The following is a 21,583-nucleotide window of genomic DNA, read 5'->3' as shown; positions in this document are numbered from 1 at the left end:
ATGAAACCAGCCAATCAGATTAGAGCTTTTTTTTTTTAAAATTATTGGAGCTTGTGATATGCATCAGACGACCAATGAATGGTTTATGGAAGTGTCATCTAAGGTTGAGACTATAGAAGCAGTAACACTGACATCAAACCAATTGTTTTGAATTGTTGAATTCCACCCCTCCCTTTTACTGTCCCCCTTAAACTCTCGTCTGAGGTGCTATTAGTGGTACATGGGATTCCCCATCTGTCTTTCTCTTTTTCTCTGTCTGTCTCTCTGTCTGTCTGTCTGTGTGTCTTGGCAACTCCTGCTTTTAATAGCCTTGTTTATTCCTGTCATCTGACTCTACTAGTCTGGAGACTCCTCGCCACTTCTCCCTCCCCTTCCCTCATTCTGTCTTCTCCCCTTCTCCTTTTCGCTCCTCTCTCCTCTTCCTTCCTCTCCCATCCCCTCTTCTCCCCCCTACTCCTCTTCAGTCCCCTTCTCCTCTTCTTCTCCCCTCTCCCCTCCCTCCTCTCCCCTCCCCTCCCCTCCTCTCTCTCTGCTCCTCCTCTTTGCTCTTCTCCCCTCATCCTCTTCTCTCTTCCCTCCTCCTCTTTGCTTCTTTTCTCTCATCTCCCCTCTTCTCTCCCCCTCCTCTTCTTTGCTCCTCTTCCCTCCTCTTTGTTTCTCTTATCTCTTGTCTCCTTAACTCCCCTCCTACTCTTTACTCCTCTCCCCTTCTCTTTCCCCTCTACTGTTCACTCCCCTCCTCCTCTTCTCTTGTTTTCCCTCAGCTCTTCTGTCCACCCTCCCCATTGCTCCTCTTCCCTCCTCTCTTCCCTCCTCCTTTTTGTTTTTCTTATCTCTTGTCTCCTTACCTCCAATCCTCCCTCCTCTTCCCTTCTCTTTCCCCTGTACTGTTCACTCCCCTCCTCCTCTTCTCTTGTTTCCCCTCAGCTCTTCTGTCCCCCCTCCCCATCCTCAGCTCCCATCCCCTCCTCTCTCCTCTCCCCGCCTCCTCTTTGCTCTTCTCCCCTTCCCTGCTCTCCTTTCCCCTCCTCCCCCCTCCACCTCTCATCCTTTCCCCTCACCTCCTCCTCTCAATCACTTCCATCCTCTCCCCTCCTCTCCTCTCCTCCCCTGTCCTCATCTCTCCTCCCTCCCTCATCTTCTCTCTGCTCCCGTCCTCTCCTCTCTCCCTCCCCTCCTCCTATTTGCTCTTCCCCCTCCTCCTCTCAGCTCCTCTTCTCTCATCTCCCTCCCCCTCTCTCTCTCTCCTCCCCTCCTCTTCTTCTCTCCCCTCCCCTCCTCATCTTCGCTCCTCTCACCTCCTCTTCTCTCCTCTTTTCCTTTCACCTCCTCTCCTCTCCTCCTCGTTTCTTTTATCTCCTCTTTTCTCTTCTCACCTTCCCTCCCCTTCTGCTCTTTGCTCCTCTCCCCTTCTCTTTCCCTTCTCCTCTTCTCTCTTTTCCCCTCGCCTCTTCTGCCCCATCCTCAGTTCCCATCCCATCCCCTCCTCTCCACCCTCCTCTCCCCTCTCCTCCTCCTCTTTTCTCCTGTCCCATCCCCTCCTCTCTTCCCTGCTCTCCTTTGCCCTACTCTTCCACCTGCCTCTCATCCATTCCCCTCACCTTATCCTCTCATTCTCTCCTCTCCCCTCCCCACTTCTCCTTATTTTATAATCTCCTATTATTCTTTCATCTCCTCTTTTCTTGTGTAACAAGAGATGTATTTGTTTGCATGACAGGAAGGAATGATCCCCCTATCCCCCATTTGCTCTAAGGATTTATCTTTTGTTTATCTTTTAATTTGTTTACATTTCAATTTTCATTTCAATTTCAAGTATATTTATTGTCATTAAATTAGATTATTCACAATTTTATGACCATTTATTTTGACACTTGTGTTCACTTTTGGAATGGCAGCCGCAGACAGTCACAGCTGGTCTACCTGTGTCATAGCGTTAGTTAAACAGCGGCCCTCTCATGGGGCCTGTCGCTGTTTGTGTGATGTGGTAATGTGATTCAGCACATTCCTTCACATCAGCTGGAAGAGAATGCAGCATTGAAGTTGTACAAACTCCTGCATGCTGTGGCCCTCCAGTTCCCTCATGTGCTGCAGTCTCTGTTACATGTCGGTCACCTGTGCATGTACAACTGTCCATGTCTGTTGTGACTCTACTTTTGAATTCTTTTAGGAGTGAACCCAAATGTGTGTGTCTACTATATGTGCAATAATTTCCATAAATTTAGCTTTTTCTTAATAATTTGAAACTTGCTGTTAACTCTCACCTGTTAAAGGGCTAGTTCACCTATAAATGAAAACTCTGTCATCACTTACACACCCTTATGTTGTTCAAAATCTGTATGACTTTTTCTCTTCCGTGCAACACAAAAAGCGATTTTTTTTTTAAGAATATCTTGGCCACTCTTTTCCATATAATAAAGTGAATGAAGACAGAAGCTGGAGCTGTGAATCGCTGGATCATTAAATCAGTGAGATGAACTTGTGAACTGGTTCAGTCCGATTCATGAACAAATCATTCTGACAGGTTTTGTGAACTGCATAAAATTTAAATGAACAGAATTGACTCAAAAGAACAACTTATTCACAATACTAACACTGCCACTTCTCTCATGAATGTGCGAAGAAGAGCTAGGACAAATGCAAAGATTTTCCATGAATAACAACTTATGTTTATGTCCATTCCTTACACAGTTGGTATCATATGACTTCAGAAGGCTTACAATATCATTTAGACCACTTTTATGATGTTTTATGGTTCTTTTTTGACATTTTGGAGCTTGACAGCCCTAGTCACTATTCACTTTCATTATATGGAAAAGAGTTGCCTGGATATTTTTAAAAATTCACCTTTTTTTCCACAGACGATAGAAAGTTATACAGGTTTGGAATGACATGAAGGTGTGTAAATAATGAATATATAAATAATACAGTGCATTCAGAAAGTATTCAGACCCTTTAATTTTTTTGCATATTTTGTTATGTTACAGCCTTTTTTTTTCACATCAATCTACACTCCATACCCCATAATGACAAAGCAAAAACTAGATTTTTGATAACTTTTCAAATGTATTAAAAAGAAAAAACTGAAATATCACATTTACATAATAATTCAAACCCTTTGCTATGACACTTGAAATTTCAAGGCACAGATCTGGGGAAGGCTACAAAATGTTTTGGCTGCATTGAAGGTTTCCAAGATCACAGTGGCCTCCATAATTCTTAAATGGAAGAAGTTTGGAACAACCAGGACTCTTGGAGAAGGGCCTTGGTAAGAGAGGTGACCAAGAACCCGATGGTCACTCTGGTTGAGCTTCAGAGATCATGTGTGGAGATGGGAGAAACTTGCAGAAGGACAACCATCACTGCAACACTCCACCGATCTGGGCTTTATGGCAAAGTGGCAAGACAGAAGCCTCTTCTCAGTGGAAGACACATAAAAAAGCACCTAAAGGACTCTCAGACTGTGAGAAACAAGATTCTCTGGTCTGATGAAACAAAGATTGAACAGTTTGGCCTCAATTCCAAGCATCATGTCTGGAGGAAACCAGGCACAGCTCATCACCTGCGCAATACCATCCCAATGGTGAAGCATGGTGATGGTAGCATCATGCTTTGGGGGTGTTTTCACTGAAGGGACTGGGGGACTGGTAAGGGTTGAAGGAAAGCTGAATGCAGCAAAATACAGAGATTATGCTTAATGAAAACCTGGTCCAGAGTGCTCAGGACCTAAGACTGGGCTGAAGGTTCACCTTCCAACAGGACAATGACCCTAAGCACACAGCCAAGACAATGCAAGAGTGGCTTAGGGACAACTCTGTAAATGTCCTTGAGTTGCCCATCCAGAGCCCAGACTTGAACCCAATCGAACATCTCTGGAGAGACCTGAAAATGGCTGTCCACCGATGGTCCCCATCCAACCTGACAGACATGCATCATACCCAAAAAGACTTGAGTCTGTAATCGCTGCCAAAGGTGCTTCAACTAAGTACTGAGTTAAGGGTCTGAATACTTATGCCAATGTGATATTTCAGTTTTTTTATTTTTAATAAATTTGCAAAGTTATCAAAAATCTGTTTTTTTTTTCTTTGTCATTATGGGGTATGGAGTGTAGATTGATGTGAAAAAAATAATAATTCAACATAAACTGGCTGCAACAAAAACAAATGAAGGGGTCTGAATACTTTCTGAACTGTGTGTGTGTATATATATATATATATATTGGTAAACTATTCCTTTAAATGTTCCAGAGTGTTTGGTCACCTTGCATTACCAGTGCTTGTGTTTTTTTGCAGTGCGACGGGTTCCACCACGGTTCTCCATTCCCCCAACGGATAATGAAATCATGCCCGGGGGCAGTGTGAACATCACCTGTGTGGCGGTGGGGTCACCTATGCCCTATGTCAAATGGATGCTGGGGTCAGAGGATTTGACCCCTGAAGATGACATGCCTATCGGGCGAAACGTGCTGGAACTTACTGACGTCCGGCAGTCAGCCAACTACACTTGTGTTGCCATGTCAACGCTGGGCGTTATAGAGGCAGTCGCACAAATCACGGTCAAAGGTGAGAAGATAGCTCCATATTTTACATTCCAGCTGATACCACGCTGTTTTATCTGTGCTGCTGTTATTTTATCTGTATCACATTCTGCTGATTCTGCCACTCTACACAAATAGGATACAAAATAGTGGCCTGAATCTCAGTTTTAAAAGAAAGTATTTTTTCCCAACAAATGGTCAGTGGAAGGAGGTGCTTAAGCTTTAGAAAATGTTGATTGCCAACCTCAGGTGGTCATATGAAATGTTATATGAGCTGTTTTATTTTACATTAATTTTAAATGCAACTGATACCAAAATTAGGGACATGGCTAAATTGCTTAAACACAATTTGTAATTTTCAAACAATAAACATTAAATGAACATCATAATTAAATAATAATAATAATAATAATAAAAAGAAAAGTATGCCAGAATGAATAAAAGCTAGTTAGCTAATGTTGCTTTATAGTTATTGATATTTATATTTCCCTTTTTTTATTTCTTACCGTGGTAAGTAGGTAAGGCTTGACAAATGCATTCTTAATTTTAAGGAAAGTTTTTTATTTTTTTATTTTTTTATTGGGTTGCAGTAACAGGGTTACACAAAAATTGTGGAAGACAGCTAAACATTATGCTTTAATTAAGGGTTGTCAATTGATTAAAATTGTAATCAAATTAATTACATGATATGCAGATTGCAATTAACTGCATATATCAATATTTGCAGAGAAAGGCCCCCAAATAAAAATTATTCAATAAATAATAATTATATATTTATGAAAAATAATTAAATATAATAATTCAGATGAATAAAATATATTATTGTGGCAGACGAGTAAGCATTGATTAGACCAGGGGTCGGCAACCTTTTTGACATGGAGTGCCATTTTTAATTTTCCTGGTAAATGGCTGTGCCAGCTTTCTGCTGTCAGTAAAGTGTGGTTTGTTGCCTGTACAGCTGGAGTTGCGCTTCCCCTTGCTGACTGCGACTTGTAAAAACATGAAGGTGGTACTTCAAGCTTGAACTGCTCTGGTAGTAGGAGAATTTCTTATTACTGTCCCGGGTCATTTATTGTGATTAATTGTGTTAATTTTTTCAACTCATATTTTTTTATATATAATTAATCACACTGAATTTAAACATTGAATTGACAGTCTTATTTTAAATATTATGTTTTTTTTTTTGTTTTTTTTATGATTAAAAGTATTTGATATGATTTTCAGTTCAACAGTTGTATGATGTTAATAGCTGGATACAGTTGAAAAGACCTCTGAGGTGGAACAGACCAAAATGACCATTTGGGTGGGTGGGGGGTTGGTTGGGTACATTTGATGTATTTAAAACTAGCTACTATTAATTTAGTGAAGTACAAATTTTATCTAACATATTTAATAGTTCTCAACAAAAATATGTGCCTCTAAAAGTCATGGGACACTAAAGTGGAAAGTGCGTCTACTGTTTGCACACTTAAACACACTTGCAGCTGTTCCCTACCGCACACACACACACACACACACACACACACACACACACACACACACACACACACACACAGAAAGCCTTTGTCTTCAGTAGACATAACAAAATCACATTAGTCATAATATGCCCTTAGAGAGAGCATGCAAAGACTACACATTATCTGTCCTATCGGCAGTCTCACCTAATGCGCTCTGAATTAAAGCAATAAATTACTGCCTGCGGAATATTTAAGACATGTTCTAAACAAACCGTACAGTGTTTGTTTCCCCTTGGGGTAACGTGGTTTTCTGCTTATCACCGATGTGCCGTCAGCGCTCTGAGATTTTTTGCTGTACGACATTATCGACAAACAGCACTGTAATGCACATCTTCACTTCATGTTTGGCAGAGCAAGACGACATTTTAACCTTTGGCTAGTATCCCTAAGGAAAGGAACATGATCCATGAATGCTAATAACAAAACCGTATGACGTTGCTTAGCTTACCGAAACAATAACACACACTCATTGAAGGCATTTTCTGTAAAACTGGAGTAAAATAAAATCTGAAAATTTTGTTAGTTGTGTTTGCCAACATCTTACAAATATTTAAGCTATTAAAGCCAACATGAAATGAAAATTGACCCTAGTTACGTACATTGCTCCCTGTTCTTGCTGTGCACAACTCGTCAGTGCATGTTATTCTGAAGAAGAACAATCATCATTTTTCATACTTGCTCCGCCTCTGAAATGATTTTCTATTTCTTATGATGTCACCAAGCCCTCTTGTTTTTTAATCCCTCCCCTCCATTGTGGTAGGAAATGGCCACTTTTCACAATCCAATCAATCCTGCTAATATTGTGTCTCATTTTATCATTGAAATATCCTGTTTCACTTGGAAATACATCAGATTACAGAAGTAAAATGGAATGCGAACACAGATTCATGTTGACTTTAATGATTACTTTCTAGAATGGTTATTAGCTGAAAGTGAATTCTGAGTCACTGATTTGAGTTCCCTTATTTTTGTCCAGCTTTACCGAAGCCGCCAGGTGTTCCCCAGGTAACAGAGCGCACGGCGACAAGCATCACACTGACATGGGATTCTGGCAATCCTGAGCCCGTTTCCTACTACATCATCCAGCACAAGCCCAAACACTCTGAGGATGCTTATAAAGAAATTGACGGCGTTGCGACCACGCGATACAGCGTAGGCGGACTTAGCCCTTACTCGGACTACGAGTTCAGAGTAGTCGCCATAAACAACATCGGACGCGGGCCTCCCAGTGAAACCATTGAGGCCAAAACAGCAGAACAAGCACCGAGTACCGCCCCACGGCAAGTCCGAGGGCGAATGCTAAGTGCCACGACCGCCATCATCCATTGGGACGAACCTGAGGAAGCCAACGGACAGATTACAGGCTACAGGGTTTACTACACCACCGATCCAAGCCAACACGTCAACCAATGGGAGAAACAGATCGTTAGGACTTCCAACTTCCTCACCATCCCAGGCCTGACGCCAAATAAGACTTACTACATCAAAGTCCTGGCCTTTACCTCAGTAGGAGACGGACCCCTCTCATCAGATTTACAGATCATCGCCAAAACCGGAGGTGGGTGTTGGGTTTGTTTTCAGAAAGAGTGCCTAATCTGTTTTAATATTTCAAACAATGTTTCTCCACACCAAGTTATTTAAGACCCACTTTTGGCTTTGTGCCATTATATAATAAAAAAAATCATGGGTGGCCAGCATGATCTAAACCTAAATATTGTGATATAAGTAATTTTTTGCCACTGTAACGGTATATGTTAAGAGATAGTTATTGTTTGCTGGAAATTCAATAAAAATTCAATGTCATCAGTGCAAAAACAGCTTCACATTATGCAAGATGGGTTATAAACTAAAGACACAAAATAATAAAACTTTTATTAAATTTATTAAACGGATAGCTATGACTCTAAATGCTGATTGGATGAGCAACGAGGCCATAGAAAAAATAGCCGATATATGCTCATCTGTGACCGCACAACAGTTTTGGTTTTGTAGCAAGAAGAAGCCTTGGAACAATAAGTAAACAGTAGGGGCTACTATAAATGTAATTTATAATTATATTTTTATAGTGCCCTCTCAACCGACGGACTTTAAAGGTGAAGCCAAATCAGAGACGAGTATTTTGCTGTCATGGAACCCCCCAACTCAGACGGGACAAGACAATCAAATCATCGGATACGAGCTGATCTATAAGAAAGGAGATGATAAAGAAGAGGTGATAATGTCAATAATTTGCAAACACCTTAATTTTTCCAAGTCCCAGAATTGCCATTATATCCATAGAATATTGCTGCAGTGTCTAAAAAACAAAAAAATAAACAAATCTTATACCCAAAACATACTATATGCAATTACAAGAACACAAATGCTTCTAGCTACACAAACTCAATTTCATGTAGATTTGTGTTCTGAAATGTGTCATACTGCAATTCATAGCCCAACACAAGTACATGTTGCATTCTCTGCATTACCACAAGGGGCGCTATAGGCTAGTTTCTTTGAGGTCAACTACTGTCATGGCGGAGCAACAGTTTGAAGAGAATCTTGCTCAGTTTAGTTAAAATCTAATTCCCTGAACAGTAACACATCCAGTTTAATTTCAAAGACATTTGAAATGAACATTATTGCCCACTTGTGTACCGAGGTTCTTTTCCACCAGAACATCTCAAGAACAAAGTATGTTTAACACAACCATGCACTTGCATTCATGTCTGCGTTTGCGTACTTGCGTAAAGTATGTTTTTTATCCTTCAAATGTCTTGGCTCCCTCAGGTGATTGGGGTTTTCATTTTTATTGTGTTTTTTTCTTCCTCAGAAACGTGTTAGCTTCGAGCCCACCACAACTTATTTACTGAAAGATCTGAAGCCATTCACAACCTACACCTTCCTGCTGGCCGCTCGCAGCAAACACGGTATCGGCGCGTACACCAACGAGATTTCTGCCGAGACACCTCAGACACGTAGGTCTTCTTCTGTCGGAACAGTCTGTCCAAAAGAATCCCGGTCCAAGAATGTAGGGGCTCTTACTACGGCACAAATCCTTCATTTCTCATAAGATTTAGCCAATGTAATCCTGAATTTGAGAAGTGTTCTATATTGAGACATCTAAGCTTAATTCTTTTTGAAAAATGGAGGCGTTTCAGGTTTCTGTGCCTTAAAAGATTGATTGCACATCCTGTTTAAGTGAGACCACCTGTGGGAAATGTAGTCAAATGACAAGGTCACTTCACTGAATATGGTATCAACTCTTTACTAAGATCCATGTCAGAAGAAAAGTGCTGAATTATTCATCAGTTTGGCAGCAGTAGAGGTAGAGGAAGCTTTGGCCTAATGTGTGGTGCCTTGTTGTTTGACGTTAGCTATATTAGACCACACTGCATTTGAAAGAATTGCTGAATTTTGGGATGGTCCCTCAGAGAATTTCTCCTGGAACCATGTTGAAAAGCTCGAATGCAATGATGCATAGCTAGAGAAGAGACTTGCATTCTCGAAAGACCTCATATTTATTATTCATGTGTTCAAGTTGAACTGTGATCAAACCTTTAGATCAACAGCTTCATTAATCTTGCAGAATTTAATGCATAATTAATGCTGACAAGCTTGACTCAGCTTCAACTTCACACAATCCCTCTTTCAAGGTAATCTGAATAAATCTGAGGTCTTTTAAACAGTGTGTTATGGTAAATTCCAGGTAAGTATCTTGGAGGCTGATTGCATGTCAAAGTCTCGAACAGTCATAAACTCTTGGACCAGCCAGGCTTTTACCTCAAACCAACAGGCCTCGGAAAGGTTGGTGAGCAACTCATTTACTGTTTTTACAGAGCTAACGCATCAACCTTTAATATTTTGGATTGATGGTAACTGCTTGGAGGAAACAGGGCTCTTTTCAAACACTGTTCATTTATATTTCAAAATTACATTTGAATACTTTGGCTTAAATCGGAGACCTGAGTTTAGGAAATGTAGGAACAATTTCATACAGTGGGGTTCAAAGTCTGGGTTTCGAAACCTGCAAGTAAACTTAAATGTAACAAATTAGGAATGTTCCCTTTTTCAAAGTCACTTATTACATTTAATAGAAGTATTTTCACTAGAGGTCCCAGACTTTGGACCCCACTGTACATTATGTAGAATTACGAAGGTAGGTTCTTAACTTTAGGGTCCGTTTTTACCACACCTGTCCCACCCTGCACAGTTTGTGAATTTGTTTATTTTACCTCCTTTATGAGAAGTTTGTGACATTTCTGTCCTTTTTATTCTTATTTTTAAGCTTCATTTAAATTTATTCTCATTTCATCATGTTTTAAGTATTTGTAGTCCCTGTGCTTCATCCTCATTTGATGTCATTCTTTTGTTTATTTTTGTTTGTCCATCAACATCAACATCATCTCCACTTCCACCACAAAAACAAAAAAATCCTCTTACCTCCACCCCCTGTGAACCTCACCCGGAATCCGACTAAAATACTCCAAAACCAATTGAATCCGATCCAACTGCAATTCTGCTCCTTCCACGATCCTCTGATCCTCCAATCAGAGCCCTCAGCTCCGCCCCAGGAGGTCAAGTGTACCAGTCCGAGTTCTACCAACATTCTGGTAAGTTGGAAACCGCCACCAGTGGAGCTTCAAAACGGGATCATCACCAGTTACACCGTCCAATACACTGCGACAGAAGGCGATGATACCTCGTTACGGCAAATCTCGGATATATCGCCGGAAAAGTTCCAGTATCTCTTGGAAAACTTGGACAAATGGACGGAATACCAAGTGACTGTGCGCGCCCACACTGAAGCGGGAGAAGGCCCTGAGAGTTTTCCACAGCTAATCCGTACGGAGGAGGATGGTATGTTTTACCCACACGCCATTGTAACACTAATGTGTTTACCCTTAAAACGCCCCACTTCTGCCCCGAGACACACTAACAACCCCTCTAACCCCCTGCTTTTACACTAACTCGACTAACCAGGATTCTTTTGTGACCTTTCACCAGCATTTCAACCCCTTTGACAATTTTGGGGAACATATTTGAGACTTTTTACTCAAACGATTACACAGCGTATTCTTCTGATGACCTTTCCCTTCCAACAATCCCAAATGTCTTCTTGTCCCCCCCCCCCCCCCCAGTTTCTTATTAAGATGAAAACAAAATGGCTTTTTTACTGGAGTGAAACTCATTTTCAGACCACGACAGTGAATCTTTCAAACTGGGGCTTTTTTTTTTTGGTCAAAAGTCCCACGATAATGACAATTTTCTTAACGTTTTTCCATTTGTTTTTTTCACTCTTATCATAGCCAAAGTCCTTTAGAGTGCTTCAAACTCTGAAACGCTCTCCTTGGCTTATTTTTTGCTTGTTTTGACCAATTATATTTTGATTCCATGTTTTGAATCCACTTAACCCATTTTTTAACGAAAAAAAAAAAGTTTTTGGGGATTGTTTTTGTTTTTTCCTCTTTTTTGTTTTTGACTTGCCATTGTTGAGATATTAGTGTTACACAGCAATTGTTAGCGATATATTCCCATTTTGTAGATTTTTGTCTACTTCACCGTTTTGCTTGTGGGAGGTTGCCAGGTCGGGTGAGACGTGTCTGCTGTTAGCTTGACCTTTGTGTCTTCTATCCTATAATTCTCTCAGTGCCCAGTGGCCCTCCTCGTAAAGTCGAGGTGGAAACTGTCAACTCCACATCTGTTAAAGTGTTGTGGCGGTCACCGGTGCCGAACAGACAGCACGGCCAGATTCGTGGGTACCAGGTGCACTATGTCAGGATGCTTAATGGGGAACCCGTCGGGCACCCTGTCATCAAGGACATCCTAATTGATGACGCACAGGTAGGTGCCACCTGCAGTTTCTCAAGTCCATCTTTATGAGTTTTGACGAGTTTTGTGCTAATAGTGAAGTTCATCCAGTCTGGCACCTTTTTGTTTACAACAGCTACACAAATACAATATGTTAAGGCTTCATAGGCACACTTCTGACACGAAGGCTGTTTCAAAACTTAGGCAGCAACATTATGCTGCCTTCTAAAATACCTTGTTTTGGCAAAATGCTAAGACGGCAATATATGTATCCTTAATGGAGAAGGCAATCTCAGAATGTGCTGAAAAGTTGAGAGAAATGCAGGTTTAAAATGTATTTCTTTCAAAACTGGAAAGTTATAAAAAGTTAAAAAAAAAGAAAAAAAAAATTTTTTTTTTTTGCTGTGTATCACAGAGTATTACACTGTTAGGTTAGCAACATGCTAACATCAAACCCTGCAGAATCTCGTGTCCCGTGTGCACTTCACATGAGGAGCAATATTTAGTGGTGCATGGGGTCGCTGTCTATGTATAGCATTTCAAAATCACTCACTTACGAGGTTCCATGACGTTTAGGGTGCTGCCTTAGAAGCCATTCACACCAAACACATTTTTGTGTCCTTCCGCTCTGGTTTTTAAATTGTTTTCCTATTTAAACATGCTCAAGATGAACATCTTTGACCGTTATGTCATGTCAGATTTTTTTCTGCATCTTGCACAGAAGCGCAACCTTTTTAGACGCCATGTCAAGTTAAAAGAAAAAGGATGTTCCATGTACTTGTTCTCGTGCTTGTTAAATGCTCCGATACCAAAAACCGATACCATCTGACGTACGAATGTCATTCCGTAAACATTCAGCCCACAAATTAAAATCACATTATGTTCTAGTGTGATTATTAAACTGCAAAGGCTGCTATTTCATGAGATAAACATATAGTTTGCATGTGCTGTGTGCTTCAAAGTACGCTCAGTTTGTAGCAGATTACAGTGAGCAGAGCGCTAGTTCACTTTGTAGCACGAGGCACATACAGACTACATATTTATTTTCGTGTTTAATAATCACATTGGGTCACATAGCGACCAGCTTTTCTGGAGCCGAGAAGCTACCTTCAAAAACACACAGAAACTCCAAAATAAAAGCTTCCGCTAAAAAAAACCTCCATTTAAATGGAAAAAAGTATGACATAAATATATCACTACTGTAAAGTTACTGTATGTAATATCCACTGTACTACTACTAACAATAATAATAAATCAAGAATAAAAAAGAACTTCAGCTGTTTTGCGTGACGCAAATTTCATCATCAGCAGAGTGCGTGAGCACTAAATGCGTGCAGCCCAATTTTCCAACCTCGCATCTTTGAACGTGCAGAATGTGTATGCATCTAGAGTTATTTGCACTAATTAGTGGGTCCACATGGTGGCAACACTCACATTTGAGCCGTTGCTATCACAAAGAAGCGTTAAGAAGAAGATTAACGCTAAACATCAGGGGATGATGGTAAAAAAAAACAACAACAGTGGATGTGCAAGTCAAGAGAGCGTGTGTGAGGAGGTCTGGAGGTACCTGCAATTGTATAACTTGAGTCTGAGTGAATATAAAGACATCTTTATTGTTTTAAACTCCTGAAGAGAAAGTACAGTGACCCATGGCAGTCGTAGCGCGCATGCACCAACCGCCTGTGAATGCGCACTCAGTTTATATGGAGTATACTCTGACAGGCTCACGTTCGACTGTACACAGACGCTGAGTGTTTGCATCAAATTGGAAGTATACCCAGGGCTCACTAGATTTTGGAACAGAGCTCATTACTGTAAGACAAAAATGCAGTACATGTATTATTGGGGCTGGGCAGGTATGACCAAATTCTTATGTCATGGTATGCATAATTTCATTTGTTCTTTAACTGTGGAAACACAATCAAAAGCCAATAAAGGCTTTCCATAGATGTCCAAAATGAGGTTAATTAGGATGTGACATCAATGGCCATGAACTACACACACGCACGCACACACACACACACACACACACACACACACACACACATCATAGACCTGTTATCTGTTTAATTATATATGACTTCACATTAAACAATATGCTGTTTGAATCCTACAGGATCCTGTTCATTTGATTCTCTTGTCTTTGATTAGTCATGTGTAACTGAGCTTCTGTGTTCTTTTTTTGTTTTGTTTTTCTCCTGCTGGTCTCTGGTGGTCGGTCGGTCAGTGGGAATATGATGACTCAACTGAGCATGTGAGTGCTTTTGGGGAAAAAATCCTGTTCAATTCAGCGGCTTGCTGAAGCTCGCTGCATCATTTGCAAACACTAAAATTTGTAGTTGACAAATTGACAAGAATATCAATATTTTATGTTAAAATATATAGATGTATAAGGAAAAGTGTACATTTCAGGTCATGTCCTGCCAATTTATTTTAAGAAATGCATCATTTTAATCATCTTTTTGTCTTTCATTTTAAATAGTCCTGTAGTGTAACAAATGTATTTGTAAATGTAACTATTATCCATAAATCTATAAATTTGTACTAAGGAATTAGCATTATGTAAAATTATTTAGAGTATCTAGCATCATAAAAATTATTTAGACATACATTTATTTATTTTTAAGCTACCATATTTTAACTTGCTTGTAAATAGGGCTGGGCAATATAGGTAAAATATATATATATATATATATATATATATATATATATATATATATATATATATATATATATATTATATTTCTCAGCCATTTGACAATATTCAATATATATCTTGATATTTTTTTTAATTTATTGTTTTGCTCTGTGATAAGTGATAAGAAAAACATAATTTCAATCAAACAGTCACAGTAGCCAATTTGATTCAAAATGTAACAGTAAAAATCTACATAAAAATCAAGCATGTTTTCCACTAAATAAACATAATAAATAATATATATAATCATTCATTTAATTTGTTTTCACAAATATCACAAAACTATGTAATAAACAGCAATAGTGTAGTGAATAGTATAGTTTTACTAAAACATTGTAATATGAGATGCAAGACAAGAAAGGATTATGAAACTAGTCTAATGATATGCTCTTAATGGCCACATAAAAGGCACATAAAATACATCATGGTATTCACAGTGTTATAGTACTTAATTACAGTATATTTTGCCAGCAATTATATCCTGATTATTCATTATATTGCCCAGCCTAATTTGAAAGTAAACATCCATTAACTTCTGCAGTTGTGTGTTGTTTTAGTCGGCTCCTTTCAAGTGTTAAAAAGATCATGTTGTGTTTTTCCAGGAATTAGTCCTTGCTGACTTGCATGCAGAAACCACATATTCAGTGACTGTTGCTGCTTACACGACCAAAGGTGACGGAGCGCGCAGCAAACCCAAGCTGGTCACCACCAGCGGAGCCGGTAGGTTACTGCTAGTTCAGAGCAATTTGTCCCCCGGTACCTGTGGACTTTCTAGTTGCTGCTGTCATCCTGCTCAGAGGCACTGCAGCGTCAGGTCTTTCCCCTGCAGCCATTAACACTGAATGCCTGTAATTGCCTTCGCAGTAACGATTGTAATTCCACTCACCTACGGCTCTGACTCTGAAATGCTCGCAGGGGTTAAGGAAATAATGGAGAAATCTGTCAGCAAAACGGCAAAATATACTTTTTTTTATTCCAAAGAAAAGAATCTCGATTATCAATGAAAGGCCTGAAATTCACAATTGCTATAAGAACAGGCGCTTTTCTCTTGTAACTCTATTTGTGCTGTTATTCAGAGCTCTGAATAGCCTTTTTATTTCACTTTTGTGCATGATGGCACTGCTATGAAAAGGCACACAATATCACTGTTGATTTCTATTTGACATTATATCATTATAAATGGTCAAACTTGCACCGTTTTCAACTGGAAATTTAAGAACATATACGTACAGGTACAACAGTGATAGAATCGATTATTAGAGGTTCTCAGCTGGTTTTGCTTCCGGACTCAACACAATACCAATCGTAACCCATATGTAATGTAGTCTGGGTCATATTCTAGTTTACCTTGTGTAGTTTGTTCAGGGTTTTCGATGATAAGGGGATGTCATGCAAGAACAGTCTTATCCATGTTGCCATAATGTGGCTAGCTTCTGTTAATTGACAAAATAATGTAGAGTTTGATTGAACAGCCTTTGACGTCAACAACGAGAAATCTGAGAATTGTTTTCTCCTCTCTTTTAAAAGTTCATTAGTATTAAGGGTGTAGCATTTTTTACGATTTCACGGTATACCACGATTTTAGAAACAGGCGGTTTGTCGTACCATGTACAAAAGGTCTGGATTTTTTTCTAAATTGTTAAGTAAAGGAATTAACGTTTTCATTGTAACAAATCTTATACCATTACACCCAATTTTGTGTTCAGAGTGGACCGATAAATTGCTTGTCACAGGAATCTTATGTTATTGGGCTTGGTTAGGACACAGTGTTAGATTTTTTCGCCGAAGCATTAACTGCTGCATGTTTCATCTGTGTATTTGTTTTCAGTCCCCGAAAAGCCTCGCCTCATGGTGAGTCCGACAAACATGGGCACCGCTCTGCTGCAGTGGCACCCGCCGCCCAACACTTACGGCCCGCTGCAAGGATACCGTCTCCGATTTGGCCGCAAAGACGTGGAGCCCCTCACTGTGATTGAGTTCACGGAGCGTGACAGCCACTATACCACCAAAGAAATCCACAAGGGAGCGTCCTACACATTTCGCCTCTCGGCCCGCAACAAGGTGGGATTCGGAGAGGAAACGGTGAAGGAGATCACCACACCTGAGGACACACCTTCCGGTTACCCACAAGGCATCATAGCCGAAAGTAGTACGACAACTACCATTCAGGTCAGCTGGCAGCCCGTGGCGTTAGCAGAGCGTAATGGAGCCATCATCAAATACGCCCTACAATACAAAGACATCAACAGTCCTCGCAGTCCTTCTGAACTGTTTATTACCGCACCTGAGTCCACAGTTACACTGGACGGCCTTAAAGCAGACACGACTTACGATATTAAAATGTGTGCCTTCACCAGTAAGGGTCCTGGCCCTTACAGTCCTAGTGTCCAGTTCAGAACGCAACCCATCCACCAAGGTAGGAGACTTGTACCACTACCTTCGCCCTGTCTTCCTTATCCTACAACCTTACGTCATCTGTGAGAAAGAGTTTGGTGTTTCTCAGGAGGAAAGTGGAGCTATCAAATCAGAAATTAGGCCCTAGCATAGCTAGCTCATGTGAATTAGCACTTAAGAACCTTGAGGAAGTTAAGCAAAGAAAAGTCGATGGTAAGCTGCAAGGTAAGGTGCAAGTTCTGGGATAGTCCTCTGAGGTAGAAGGGGAATTGCTTCGAAGGTAAGGCTGTTGATGACTAGCTACGTTCCTTAAAGGTGGTAAAATGAACTTTTCTGGTGCTGGTTGTCTAATTCATCTGCCCCACATTTCTTTTAGCAGTGTTTGCAAAAAATTTTCACGTGAAAGCTGCCATGAAGACGTCAGTGCTGCTTACGTGGGAGATTCCTGAGAACTACAATCCTGCACAACCATTTACAGTAAGGGACTCGCCAAAACTTGATGATTTCAAATTATCTGAACTGCGACATTCTCTGCTTTGATGTATAACCTCTGAGTGTGCTAATTCATATGGCACCACACCTGATCGTTTGCGTTTTGTCCCAGAATTTTTATGTTCTGGACATCTAGGTTCTGTTCCAAAACCTAGTGGGAGGCCTTGTTGTCTAGGTAGCATACATAGGTACATACATAAGTAGCGACCTTCTGTAGTCCAAAGCATACTTTGGTTTTCCACGTGCCGGAACTGCGCATGATGCAAATTGTCATCAGCACAGTATGTGCGGACTACACAGGCTAGTTTTTCTAGGACAGGATGCGTCTTGGTGCATCGTTGGGCATATGCCTGCCGTTGACTGTGCTAAAAGAGTATTACAAAGCAGGCGTAGTGCACATGCACTAAACATATCGGTATGGGCTTGGGGTCAATAGAGTATTCTGTGAAAGGCTGAGTGCACGATTGTGCACAAGACTCAACTGCACGTGAAAAAACAAAGTATACGCTAGCCTTAAGGCAGCATACTACCTGAAATGGAACCTTGCAAGTGACTGATTTGAAGTGCTCTGCATCAGCAGCAGCTCTGTGCATCATACAAATAGCACTCCTCATATGAAGCACACAAGAGACTTGACTCACAATTGATTCCAATAGACTTTAACGTTAGCATGTTGCTAAGCTAACAACGTCATTTGGAGGCTTTTCTCAGCAAACATTAATATGTTAGATTGTTTGCTATATATTTGATTAAAGGGTTAGTCCAGCCAAAAATGAAAATTCTCTCATGATTTACTCACATTTAAGCCATCCCAGATGTGTATGACTTTCCTTCTTCGGCAGAACCGAAGTGAAGATTTTTATAAGCACATTTCAGCTCTGTTTGTCCATACAATGAAAGCAAATGGGTGCCATTAGACTGCTAGCTATTTGACTAATCAAACATTTTAATTATAAATGTATTTTTTACACAAACCTATCGATTTGCTTCAGAAGACATTAATTGATCAATTGGAGTTGTGTGGATTACATTTATGCTGCCTAAATATGACTTTTGGACCATGAAATAGCCAAGCAGTCTAATGGCACCCATTCGCTTTCATTGTATGGACAAACAGAGCTGAAATGTGCTTATAAAAATCTTCATTTCGGTTCTGCTGTAGATGGAAAGTCATACACATCTGGGATGGTTTAAAGGTGAGTAAATCATGAGAGAATTTTAATTTTGGGTGAACTAACCCATATTGTGTAATTTTGATTACATTTTAATTGATTTACAAACACTTTTGCCGCCTTCGGTTTCACATCTATAATGCCTTAAAATGCTGCCTATGTAGGCTGCTCGCTAGGATTTGGAACAGAGCACAAGTGTATCACATTAACAGCTACATCACATTCATTGTTTGGTTCATGTTTGGTGTAATGATGGTTTCTTTTAGATCTTGTATGATAACGGACAAAGCGTCGAGGTGGATGGAAAGCTAACGCAGAAACTCATCACCAACCTTCAACCGGAGACGCAGTACTCCTTCCTTCTAACTAACCGTGGCAACAGCGCTGGCGGTCTACAGCACCGCGTGTCCACCATGACAGCACCTGACATACTTCGCACCAAACCGTACCTGATCAGCAAGACCAGTTCAGACGGCATGGTCACGGTCGAGCTACCGACGGTGCAGACGGCAGAAAAAGTGAAGTGAGTGCCAGTTCTGCTTTGCATTTGGTTTTAACGAGTAAAGCACAGCTGGTTTTGCTGATAGACCTTTCCACAAGATCATTTCTGGCCCCAGTGACTCACCAGCACACTCACTTCACCTCGCTGTCTCCAGACCTTTCATTTTGTCCTTCACCCTTTGTCTTTTGGTCCAGCTCTGTAGAGTTCCCTTATATAACATTACCTTGGTGACATATTTACATCAGCAGAATTCACAGCCTTGTTCAATACTTCACAGAACACCAACTGTTTAAGTTTGCAAGGCATAAAAAACACATGTACAAGATTAATGGTCTTTTCAGCAGCCAGAGACCAGTCACTATTAGAGAAATCCTCATTAGCGGCCCACGGGAGCTGGGAGATAGGTTAGCATGATGCCAAACTCACTAGACTTGAAGTGAAAGTAGACTAAAGTGAGGGAAGTTGGAGTGTTGGCAGGTTATTGATGTGTTTACCGAAGAAGTCTCTTTTTCGTTAAACATGTCGTTAATCCAGTGTCATCCGAAGTGGATTGGAAAGTCCAGATTGATTGAAGCTAATCTTGATGGATGTCCTGAAGATGTTGACAAAACCTGCTGGCAGCCAAACATTAACTGCTGAGATGCTGGCGAGGTCATGGGGCAGATGATCATGTTTTTACTGCAAAACAGTCATTTTCATCATCTGGATTTTTGTCTGGTATTCCTATAAAAATACTGTGTTAAGGCTGGGAAAATGAATGTGTTAATTTCTGCGATAAATAGTAAAAAAAAAAAAAATGAATGCAATTAATACAGTATCCATTTTTTTTTTTTTTTTTACTTCCTTAAACTTCACTAACCTTTTTCCCCACTTCCTGTGGCTAAAATTTGCATATATAAATATCCAGGAGGTACACGATTGACCTAGCACAGAAACTGATTGTGTGGAGCAGTGCACCCTTATTCATTATGATGCATGTCCCGGGCATAATAAACATAGGAGCGGATTTCACCCATAAACGGTAAACCAGGTGTGGGAGAGATACGGGCAAGCTGCCGTATCTCTTCACATAGCCCGAAAACTCTCACTCACTGTAAAACTGTGTAGTTAATTTGTTACATTTTTTTAATCGATTCACAGCCCTAAAAAAAAAAATCTAAACATCTGTTAAACAAGATACATTTACTTGAGAAGCAATATTGTGTAAGATATTAAAACTTATTCTCAGAGAATATATCTTGAATTAAGTTTTGGTTTCCTATTGGTCATGTTTTAAGATTTTTTTACAAAATTTTGTGAGGTTTAGGCTTAAAAATAAACTTTGCAAATGGCGAAACAAAGATAAACTTAATGCAATATACTGTATATTCTCTTAAAAAAATCTTGCCTCTCAAGTATTGTGTTTTAAGGATGTTTACATAGTTTTACAGGAAACAAGACAAAAATACTAATTAAGACAATGTTTTTTTTTTTTTTTTTTTAGTTTTTACTGTCCCTTCAATAAAAAAAGATATTATTAATTTAAGTATTATTATTTAAAAATATAGGTGCTTATGGGTTTTCATGATGAAGAATGTTGTTTTTATTATTATCAATGATCAATTTAATCTGTTTTAGCAGAATATGGAAAAATAAGAATCTAATTTATAAGAATCAATAATTCAGTAAATTATTATTTTGTTTAAATCTGGTATTACACTATACCATAGGCATCTTAAAGTATGATTCATATGAAAAATATTGTAGAGAATATAAGAATTTCTCTACAGTTTCTTCCAATTTCTACAAAGCCTGATGTTTAGAAAGTAAGTATTTCTGGCACACCTGCTGAATTTCACTTGGAGCCTAAACCAAGTCCATGATCTGTAAGAAGTGTTTTTTGTTTGTTTTTGGTGTCATTTTTACTGTGTTGTGGATTATTTTGTTGATTCCTAAAGTTGTCTCCATTAGTGTTTTGAATTTATCTAGATAATACAAATGACATCAAGGGCTGCTCAGTTTAAACTGTCCTGTGGTGTGACATACTAAACAGCATTTTTCAAATTGTATTACAATTATTGTGCAATACAGCTTATATGACCTTCATTTATATTCAAAAATGGCACCTTCCTTTGGTATTTGCGGTTATTTTTGACCGGAATGTTTAGATGTGTAACTTTTTTTGTTTTTTGTTTTTTGATGATAATGATAAAAAAAAATGTCTTCCCTGAAGAACAATACAATTATGCATTTCTTTTAGGATTGTATGCTATTTTGATATTTGATATTTACATATTATCTCCATTCATTTGCATATGCAAATAAGCACATTTCTTGGGGGGGGGGAAATTTAAAATTCAGAACCTACACTTCTATAAGTTAAATAAAATATGAGAATGTGACATAAATTGGAGCCATCGGGTGATCAAAATATAAAGAACATGACTTGAAAACCATGTCATGCCAGTAACAGTCAGTTGATGACTGTAGACACCTACTGTGTAA

The 21,583-nt window shown here is 39.5% G+C and overlaps 1 protein-coding gene across 12 annotated transcripts in view; it reads left to right on the top strand.

The window, feature by feature from the left end:
• The window catches only part of LOC127454472 (receptor-type tyrosine-protein phosphatase delta-like), a 590,598-nt gene that overhangs the window by 483,406 nt on the left and 85,609 nt on the right, over positions 1-21,583 (top strand). For 5 of the 12 annotated variants that reach the window (XM_051721784.1, XM_051721752.1, XM_051721766.1 and 2 more), the window contains exons 13-18: positions 4,290-4,559; positions 7,028-7,609; positions 8,118-8,263; positions 8,864-9,008; positions 17,313-17,410; positions 18,864-19,120. In XM_051721784.1, coding sequence (XP_051577744.1) covers positions 4,290-4,559; positions 7,028-7,609; positions 8,118-8,263; positions 8,864-9,008; positions 17,313-17,410; positions 18,864-19,120 — 1,498 coding nt within the window. Of the gene's footprint in view, positions 1-4,289; positions 4,560-7,027; positions 7,610-8,117; positions 8,264-8,863; positions 9,009-10,584; positions 10,891-11,680; positions 11,875-14,068; positions 14,096-15,141; positions 15,260-16,367; positions 16,956-17,309; positions 17,411-18,863; positions 19,121-21,583 lie in introns of all 12 variants that reach the window. The other 7 variants (XM_051721714.1, XM_051721794.1, XM_051721803.1 and 4 more) reach the window with 4 other exon arrangements.

Source organism: Myxocyprinus asiaticus, chromosome 2 (genome assembly GCF_019703515.2).
Source record: "Myxocyprinus asiaticus isolate MX2 ecotype Aquarium Trade chromosome 2, UBuf_Myxa_2, whole genome shotgun sequence".
Lineage (NCBI taxonomy): Eukaryota > Metazoa > Chordata > Actinopteri > Cypriniformes > Catostomidae > Myxocyprinus > Myxocyprinus asiaticus.
Note: the sequence above shows the minus strand (reverse complement) of the source record. Positions and strands in the feature narration are given on the sequence as shown.